This window comes from Oncorhynchus mykiss, chromosome 18 (genome assembly GCF_057628025.1).
Source record: "Oncorhynchus mykiss isolate SJ-2025 chromosome 18, ASM5762802v1, whole genome shotgun sequence".
In the NCBI taxonomy this organism is placed as follows: Eukaryota; Metazoa; Chordata; class Actinopteri; order Salmoniformes; family Salmonidae; genus Oncorhynchus; species Oncorhynchus mykiss.
In genome coordinates, this window is record NC_143039.1 from 25,929,531 (window position 1) to 25,940,000 (window position 10,470).

At 48.5% G+C, this 10,470-nt stretch overlaps 1 protein-coding gene across 3 annotated transcripts in view; it reads left to right on the forward strand.

Annotated features, from left to right (window-relative positions):
- LOC110495706 (fibronectin type III domain-containing protein 3B) overlaps positions 1-10,470 on the forward strand; it is a 129,671-nt gene that overhangs the window by 26,854 nt on the left and 92,347 nt on the right. For 2 of the 3 annotated variants that reach the window (XM_090207959.1, XM_090207961.1), the window contains exons 2-3: positions 2,721-2,863; positions 4,252-4,327. In XM_090207959.1, coding sequence (XP_090064085.1) covers positions 2,750-2,863; positions 4,252-4,327 — 190 coding nt within the window. In that variant the 5' untranslated portion in view covers positions 2,721-2,749. The remainder of the gene's footprint in view (positions 1-2,720; positions 2,864-4,251; positions 4,328-10,470) is intronic. The other variant, XM_090207960.1, reaches the window with a different exon arrangement.

Genomic DNA, 10,470 nt, shown 5'->3' on the forward strand with positions numbered 1-10,470 from the left:
GCACAAGGGCTTGTGCTTGAGAGATTGTTGATGAGACCTGTGTTCCTTTTCTATAATACCTGTTACAAGAAGTTAGTCGTTATTAGTGAACGTGCATCATTTATGGTTCTAGTAAAAATTTGAAAAAAGGGGGCATTTCCATAGACAGACTTGAAAGCCAGTGATTATTGCAGCAAAAATAGCAGATTAAACTATTTTGATAATAAGTAATGACATTATTAGTGGGTCTTATGGTTGTGGAAAGCTCCCGATGCGCTGCACCAGCAACGGAACGACACAGGCCTCGGGGACGACCACAGGGACGACCACAGGGACGACCACAGGGACGTGGTGCCTTTGGAATGACACTGGCCTCGGGGACGACCACAGGGACGTGGTGCCTTTGGAACGACACTGGCCTCGGGGACGACCAGAGGGACGTGGTGCATCGGAACGACACCGGCCTCGGGGACGACCACAGGGACGTGGTGCATCGGAACGACACCGGCCTCGGGGACGAACACAGGGACGTGGTGCATTGGAATGACACCGGCCTCGGGGACGACCACAGGGACGTGGTGCATCGGAATGACACCGGCCTCGGGGACGACCACAGGGACGTTGCAACAGCGTTAGACAGGCCATTCCTGCTGTCTCCATTTAGGGTCGGTTATTCTGTCACGTTGTATAAGGATCGGAGACAGGTGCAGGAATATGTAATAGGGGTTTTATTACTCCACCCAAAATACAACATGCCATGAAAAGGCACGGGGACGAAGCCCAAAACAAACATATACAAAAACACAGGGATGTAACCCAAACAAAAGAGCGAGGATAAACCTCTAAAGATTACACGGGACGAGACCCATAATAACAATACACGGGACGAGACCCATAATAACAATACACGGGACGAGACCCATAATAACAATACACTGGACGAGACCCGTAATAACAATACACTGGACGAGACCCGTAATAACAATACACTGGACGAGACCCGTAATAACAATACACTGGACGAGACCCATAATAACAATACACTGGACGAGACCCGTAATAACAATACACTGGACGAGACCCATAATAACAATACACTGGACGAGACCCGTAATAACAATACACTGGACGAGACCCATAATAACAATACACGGGACGAGACCCGTAATAACAATACACTGGACGAGACCCATAATAACAATACACGGGACGAGACCCGTAATAACAATACACTGGACGAGACCCATAATAACAATACACTGGACGAGACCCATAATAACAATACACGGGACGAGACCCGTAATAACAATACACTGGACGAGACCCGTAATAACAATACACGGGACGAGACCCGTAATAACAATACACGGGACGAGACCCGTAATAACAATACACTGGACGAGACCCATAATAACAATACACGGGACGAGACCCATAATAACAATACACGGGACGAGACCCGTAATAACAATACACTGGACGAGACCCGTAATAACAATACACTGGACGAGACCCATAATAACAATACACGGGACGAGACCCATAATAACAATACACGGGACGAGACCCGTAATAACAATACACTGGACGAGACCCGTAATAACAATACACGGGACGAGACCCGTAATAACAATACACTGGACGAGACCCATAATAACAATACACGGGACGAGACCCATAATAACAATACACGGGACGAGACCCGTAATAACAATACACTGGACGAGACCCGTAATAACAATACACTGGACGAGACCCATAATAACAATACACGGGACGAGACCCATAATAACAATACACGGGACGAGACCCGTAATAACAATACACTGGACGAGACCCATAATAACAATACACGGGACGAGACCCGTAATAACAATAATACACATAGCACAAAAACCGAAACTACAAAACACAAGCCCTGAATTAATTTGATTATTGCTGACTGTTTAAATGCAGTGTATTTCACCATTAATTGTACAGCAAAGCTTATTTAGAGAAAACATTTTAAAAAAATAGATATGTAAATCGTGATTTGCCCATAAATGTGAAAACATTGCGATAGGATTTTTAGGCCAGCCCTAGGGTGTCTGTCTTTGTGTTTGTGTGTGTCTGTGTCAACAGCAGCATTGCTCCTATAGTCATTAGTCAACAGCTCTTTAGTAGTGATATCACTCAGCAGCCCCCAGTTACAACACCTACCTCACCTGCCTCCAGAGAGTGGTGTGTGTGTGTAGGGTGGGGGGGCGGGCTGTAGTGTAGTGCTGAAGTGGTTCTGTGTGTGTGTGTGTGTGATCTCATGGAACAGTTTGTGATGTACAGTTTGTTTCAATGAACATTGAGGCCATAGGCCTTTGATCTCTCTCTCTGTAGGCCAGACCAGTCTGTATGTCTACTCTGTCATTTATGTAGTAATGTAGAATTTAACTCTCTCTCTCTGTAGGCCAGACCAGCCTGTATGTCTACTCTGTCATTTATGTAGTAATGTAGAATTTAACTCTCTCTCTCTGTAGGCCAGACCAGCCTGTATGTCTACTCTGTCATTTATGTAGTAATGTAGAATTTAACTCTCTCTCTCTCTCTCTCTCTCTCTGTAGGCCAGACCAGCCTGTATGTCTACTCTGTCATTTATGTAGTAATGTAGAATTGAACTCTCTCTCTCTCTCCTCTCTCTCTCTCTCTCTTTCCTCCCTTCAATCTCTCGCTCTCTCTTGCTTGGTCTCTCTCTCTCACTCTCTCTAAAGGTAGGCCAGGCCAGTGTGTGTATCCATGAATGTACGTCACTATGATGATGACCGACCAGCTTATGGACTTAGCTCCGCCTCCGCGGCTGAACGGGGAGCTGCCGCTGATGCAACACATGGTTAATGGAGACGCAGCGCAACAGGTTGGTAACACAAACACACACGCACATTGTACAAATGCCAAACGCAGTTCGGCTAGTGTGAAGGAGGTGTCCCCCTCAAGCCCTTCCCTGAGGGAAATCCTTAAGGAGCGTTTTCATTGTAACACCCAATAAAGAAGGTTCCTACTAGAGTTCATAGATGACTGTCAGACAGGCTGGTCAGATGACTATCTGCAGAAGACCCAGACACAGAGACGGGCTGTGTGTGTGTGTGTGTGTGTGTGTGTGTGTGTGTGTGTGTGTGTGTTGTCTACCTGTAGAGGAAAAAGCCCTGAGATAACAATTGAAGACATAACACGTGAACATACTGTTTGTTCGTGGATGGAGTGCTGTATCACTACATCGTGTCTCTATGTGATGAGGCTCTCCTCTGTAAACCTGGGCCGCCCGCTAGTACGCGCCATGGTTCCCATAGCAACAGCAGCAGCAGACAATGCAGGAAGTGTGTGTGTCCGTTTGCGTGTGAGGGGAAAGGGAGAGAGCAGCTTAACGTCACTATGGGAAGACGCAGATTGAACAGGAGGGGATATGAACGGGCTGGGAAGAAGACACACCTGTAGCACGTGTAGTGTGTGTTTGCGTGGTTTGTGTGTCTGTGTGGTGGGTTTGTGTGTGTGTGTGTGGTGTGTATGAATGTGCCATGGCAGGACATGTGTTCCATGTCTACAGCCACAGTCTCAGCAACCTCCACATGGACACCATGACGGTAAGATGCTTCACACTCAAACAGCCCCCAAAATATGCAGTGGTCTTCAGTGTTTGAGGCCTGGGGGCTGTCAGAGTGTGTGTGTGTGTGTGTCCTGACTGAGTGTGAGTAACGTCTTTGTTTCCTTCTCATGTATGTCTGTGATCGATATGCTGTGTCTGAACCGGTCTGTTATCGTTGTGTTTTGTCTGAACCGGTTTGTTATCGTTGTGCTGTGTCTGAACCGGTCTGTTATCGTTGTGTTTTGTCTGAACCGGTCTGTCATCTTTGTGTTTTGTCTGAACCGGTCTGTTATCGTTGTGTTTTGTCTGAACCGGTCTGTTATCGTTGTGTTTTGTCTGAACCGGTCTGTTATCGTTGTGTTTTGTCTGAACCGGTCTGTTATCGTTGTGTTTTGTCTGAACCGGTCTGTTATCATTGTGCTGTGTCTGAACCGGTCTGTTATCATTGTGCTGTGTCTGAACCGGTCTGTTATCATTGTGCTGTGTCTGAACCGGTCTGTTATCGTTGTGTTTTGTCTGAACCGGTCTGTTATCGTTGTGTTTTGTCTGAACCGGTCTGTTATCATTGTGTTTTGTCTGAACCGGTCTGTTATCATTGTGCTGTGTCTGAACCGGTCTGTTATCGTTGTGTTTTGTCTGATCTGTCTCTCTGGTCTCGGCAGGTGATCCTGGTACAGGTGAATCCAGGGGAGACCTTCACCATCAGAGCGGAGGACGGCTCGCTGCAATGCATCCAGGGTAGGTCGCACGCTTATGACATCACAACCCTAAGCCCCAGTTACACCTGTCTCGTTTTGATGACCTCATCCCTGTTCTCTGTTGACATCACAACACTGTGCTTAGCTAGATGTGTGTGTGTGTGTGATATTCGATGGCTTGTGTTGTACTTTAAACATACTGGAATATAACAAGCTATCATAGACCAGGGGGATTCCTGTAACTCCAAGGGTGTGTCTCACTCTGATGACATCACAACAGAGTGAGATGTAAACCCCCCTCCCTGAATAGGGCCTTTGTCTTTCTCTCTCTTTCTCTTCTTTCCCCCACCCCCCACCTCTCTCTCTCTCTGATGAAGGGTCTCTTTCAGACAGTACAGTCTTGGCTCAGACAGCCCCGCTCCCCTACCCCCTCTATGTTATTCTAGCTAATTACCCCAATCCTCATCCTCCACCCAGTGTGTAATTCAATTAGGTCTCAGAGATTTTGTCAGATGCCAAAGAGACAGACAGACACCCAGACAGACAGGCAGGCAGGGAGAAGATGTGGTTGTACTGCCAGAGTCTCTGAGTGGGTAGGATAGGTTTCCAGCCCAGTGTCAGGTACAGGTTGGGCCAGACAGCGTATGGGTTAAGGCACCTGCAGACCAGGTTCTGTTTGCTCCTAGCAGAACTTGGCGAGGCGAAAGCCAACGTCTGTGGTCGCATACTCCATTAATAACCTTATACTGCAGTGGGCTGAATCAGGGTCACACAGAGTGTTTCTTGGTAGTCTTAAACAAATCTACTTTGAAACAAGTATTCACCTTCACACACATGGTTGTGGGCTTAAAAAGGAGACACCTGCACCATGTCAGATATAGAGTTGAAATGTATTACATTTTGAGTTTGCATCCCAATTGTATCCTTCATATACATGACAGAAGACGGAAATATACTACATGACCAAAAGTATGTGGACACCTGCTGGTCAAACATCTCATTCCAAAATCATGGGCATTAATATGGAGTTGGCCCCCCCTTTGCTGCTATAACAGCCTCCATTCATCTGGGAAGACTTTCCACTAGATGTTGGAACATTGCTGCGGGGACTTGCTTCCATTCAGCCACAAGAGCATTAGTGGTATCGGGTACCGATGTTGGGCGATTAGGCCTGGCTTGCAGTCGGCATTCCAGTTCATCCCTAAGGTGAGGTCAGGGCTCTGTGTACGCCTGTCAAGTTCTTCCACAACTACCGATCTCAACAAACCATTTCTGTATGGACCTCACTTTGTGCACAGGGACATTGTCATGCTGAAACAGGAAAAGGCCTTCCCCAAACTGTTGCCACAAAGTTGGAAGCACAGAATAGTCTAGAATGTCATTGTATGTTGTTGACATTACTTTGGGCAGTTAGCATTCTGCTGGCATCTGCCAAACCCAGATTTGTCCGTTGGACTGCCAGGTGGTGAAGCGTGATTCATCGCTTCAGAGAACGCGTTTCCACTGCTCTAGAGTCCAATGGCGGCGAGCTTTACACCACTCCAGCCGAGCAACCAAGGACAGATGATTTTTACACACTACGCACTTCAGCACTCGGCGGTCCCGTTCTGTGAGCTTGTGTGGCCTACCGCTGTTGCTCCTAGACGTTTCCACTTTACAATAACAGCACTTCAGAGTTGACCGGGGCAGGTCTAGCAGGGTAGAAATTTGACGAACTGACTTGTTGGAAAGGTGGCATCCTATGACGGTGCCACGTTGAAAGTCACTGAGCTCTTCAGTAAGACCATTCTACTGCTAATGTTTGTCTATGGCGATTGCATGGCTGTGTGCTCAATTTTATACACCTGTCAGCAACGGGTGTGGCTGAAACAGCCAAATCCACTCATTTGAAGGGTTGTCCACATACTTTTGTATATACAGTATAGTGTATAACAAAACCATTTGACATAGCGACACATATTTATATATATTTTAAAAAATATAATTTTGATTAATTGTGAAATGATGAAAAATATGAATAACATTCCACCCATGAGGCCACTAGGTGGTGATTTGGTCATAAAATACATTTGCTTGAAAAACTTGAAAAAATGTGTCAATGCTGTTGTTTGTCCCTCTCGAGACACTGTTGCAACAACGTAGCCAGTAACACTTCCTCAAAATAGTCCGAATTAATCTTAAGATAAATCAAGAAATATGCAATACATTTTTGTGTTTTTACAGAGGTCTCAGTCGTGCAATTATTATACAAATATTTTAGAATACCCATTGGTAGTTAGTCTTGTCTCATCGCTGCAACTCCCGTACGGACTCAGGAGAGGCGAAGGTCGAGAGCCGTGTGAACTCCGAAACACAACCCAACCAAGCCGCACTGCTTCTTGAGACAATGCCCATTTAACCCAGAAACCAGCCGCACCAATGTGTCGGAGGAAACACCGTACAACTGGCGACTGTGTCAGTGTGCACTGCGCCCGGCCCGCGATGAGACAAGGACATCCCTGCCTGCCAAACCCTCCCCTAATCCGGACGACGCTGGGCCAATTGTGCGCCTCCCCATGGGTCTCCTGGTCGTGGCCAGCTGCGACAGAGCCTGGACTCAAACCCAGAATTTCTAGTGGCACAGCTAGCACTGCGATGCAGTACCTTAGACCACTGCACCACTCGGGAGGCCCCAGTCATGCAATTTTACACCAAAGACATTTGGTGCAATTCAAGTGATCAAAATGTGCATGAAAACTATTCGTCTCACGTTGAATGACAACAAACACTTCATAGAAAAATCCATACATAGTTCCCATCTCTACCGTCGACCTATCACAGACGAAGGGGTGTAGACTTCAGCTACTGAACTTCGACTTGCCCCGAGAGAAAAAGAACAGCGGGGGGAAACAAACTACTGCCGAACACAAGAAGGAATAACAACTTCTCTAAATCTCCTCATAATATATGCAGGAGGTGTTTGGACTAGATAGCATGCGACAGGCTTTAGGGTTAGACAGTGTGTCTGTGTGTATAGGGGGTGTTACTCTGCACACTCAGGTTGAGGAAGCAGACAGGAGAGGTCCTTGGAACAGACCCCCCACTACGACCACACACACACACACACACACACACACACACACACACACACGCTCAGGTCACTGGGTTTATTGAGAGTTGGGGTGAAGCAGTGTGTTTGAAGACCGTTTGAGCTGTTCTTTATAGAGTGTGATTACTGAGACCTCAGAGCAGTGTGTGTGTGTGTGTGTTGTGTGTGTGTGTGTTGTGTGTGTGTGTGTGTGTGTGTGTGCGTGCGTATTACAGAGACTGGAGTTTTATATAAAGTAACCTCTGTTTGACTGGAGTACTGTGGTATACACACTGCTCTGACTGCACTCGCTCTGTCTAGGGTTCAATACCGGTGGCAGGTATCCCGGGACTTCCCAACCAAGCTCCTTCCTGTATTCCCGATAAAGATAACGAAGGGTCCCGTGGACCAATAATATAAAATGTTATGCCACTAGTTTTTGATCCACTTAATTATTTTCCCCTTACCTTCTCTCCCCTCTCACTCTCTTCCCTCTCACTCTCTCCCCTCTCCCCTCTCACTCTCTCCCCTCTCACCCTCTCCCCTCTCACTCTCTCCCCTCTGTCTCTCCCCTCTGTCTCTCCCCTCTCCCTCTCTCCCCTCTGTCTCTCCCCTCTCCCTCTCTCCCCTCTCCCTCTCTCCCCTCTCACTCTCTCCCCTCTCACTCTCTCCCCTCTCCCTCTCTCCCCTCTCACTCTCTCCCCTCTCACTCTCTCCCCTCTCTCCCCTCTCTCTCCCCTCTCCCTCTCTCCCCTCTCCCTCTCTCCCCTCTCACTCTCTCCCCTCTCACTCTCTCCCCTCTCACTCTCTCCCCTCTCACTCTCTCCCCTCTGTCTCTCTCCCCTCTGTCTCTCTCCCCTCTGTCTCTCTCCCCTCTGTCTCTCTCCCCTCTGTCTCTCTCCCCTCTGTCTCTCTCCCCTCTCTCTCCCTCTCTCCCCTATCACTCTCCCCTCTCACTCTCTCCCCTCTCAGTCTCTCCCCTCTCACTCTCTCCCCTCTCACTCTCTCCCCTCTCACTCTCTCACTTCTCCCCTCTCACTCTCTCCCCTCTCACTCTCTCCTCTCTCACTCTCACTCTCTCCCTACTCACTCTCTCCCCTCTCCCCTCTCACTCTCTCCCCTCTCCCCTCTCACTCTCTCCCCTCTCACTCTCTCCCCTCTCAGTCTCTCCCCTCTCACTCTCTCCCCTCTCCCTCTCTCCCCTCTCAGTCTCTCCCCTCTCTCTCCCTCTCTCCCCTCTCACTCTCTCCCCTCTCACTCTCTCCCCTCACACTCTCTCCCCTCACACTCTCTCCCCTCACACTCTCTCCCCTCACACTCTCTCCCCTCACACTCTCTCCCCTCTCACTCTCTCCCCTCTCACTCTCTCCCCTCTCACTCTCTCCCCTCTCGCACTCTCTCCCCTCTCGCACTCTCTCCCCTCTCCCTCTCTCCCTCTCTCCCTCTCTCCCTCTCTCCCCTCTGTCTCTCTCCCCTCTGTCTCTCTCCCCTCTGTCTCTCTCCCCTCTGTCTCTCTCCCCTCTGTCTCTCCCCTCTCACTCTCTCCCCTCTCACTCTCTCCCCTCTCACTCTCTCCCCTCTCACTCTCTCTCTCTCCCCTCTCACTCTCTCCCCTCTCACTCTCTCCCCTCTCACTCTCTCCCCTCTCACTCTCTCCCCTCTCACTCTCTCCCCTCTCAGTCTCTCCCCTCTCAGTCTCTCCCCTCTCAGTCTCTCCCCTCTCAGTCTCTCCCCTCTCACTCTCTCCCCTCTCCCTCTCTCCCCTCTGTCTCTCCCCTCTCACTCTCTCCCCTCTCACTCTCTCCCCTCACACTCTCTCCCCTCTCCCTCTCTCCCTCTCTCCCCTCTCCCTCTCTCCCTCTCTCCCCTCTCCCTCTCTCCCCTCTCCCTCTCTCCCCTCTCCCTCTCTCCCTCTCTCCCCTCTCCCTCTCTCCCCTCTCCCTCTCTCCCCTCTCCCTCTCTCCCTCTCTCCCTCTCTCCCCTCTGTCTCTCTCCCCTCTGTCTCTCTCCCCTCTGTCTCTCTCCCCTCTGTCTCTCTCCCCTCTGTCTCTCTCCCCTCTGTCTCTCTCCCCTCTCACTCTCTCCCTCTCTCCCCCCTCCCTCTCTCCCTCCCTGAACGTTCCCACACTCACATCAAAGGCAGTGACTATAGAGTGTGTGTGAAAGCACCATGCTCTGGAATGTGTGTGTGTGTGTGTGTGTGTTTGCCACAGCCATCCTAAAGCTGGCAGGATAATAGATTTATGTGTGGGACATCTGTAGGCTTTTGCTGTTGTATTGCTGTTACATGTGTGGGTAATGTACTTTAAAGTATTTCCTGAGTAGAGCGGCTGTTGCAGTGTGGGTAATGTAGTTAAAATGATTTCCTGAGTAGAGCGGCTGTTGCAGTGTGGGTAATGTAGTTAAAATTATTTCCTGAGTAGAGCGGCTGTTGCAGTGTGGGTAATGCAGTTTAAAATATTTCCTGTGCAGAGCGCCTGTTGCAGTGTGGGTAATGCAGTTTAAAATATTTCCTGTGCAGAGCGCCTGTTGCAGTGTGGGTAATGCAGTTTAAAATATTTCCTGTGCAGAGCGCCTGTTGCAGTGTGGGTAATGCAGTTTAAAATATTTCCTGTGCAGAGCGCCTGTTGCAGTGTGTTTATAGTTTAATGTATTTCCTGAGCTGGCTGTTGTGGCCCCTTCCACTTGCCCCATTGATGTGGTCTCTTCTCCAGTTGTTAGTGTGTGCCATCTGCTCAAAGTCAGAAACTCTTTGATTCTCTCTCACCGACATGTGAGACCTTTCCCATATCTCTCTTTCTCTTTCTATCTTTTCTATCTTCTCTATCTTTCTCTAAGCCAGTTGTATGTAACATATAGTATGTTGTACTGTATTTACCCTGTGTGCAAAACAGGTTGCAGTCAATGAGTCAGGTTGTATTCTGGTTGCAGAAGGACATTTTGTCCACATCTTTTTAGCAACCAGAAAAATACATCTTTCTGTGATTTAAATGACCAGATATGTTAAAGATGACATCATAGTCATGATGTTGTCATGTTGTCTTTACCTGGTTTAGTTGTAATCTGGGACAATGTCAACTTCTCATCTAGGAAACACATTTACACCCAGGGAGCTT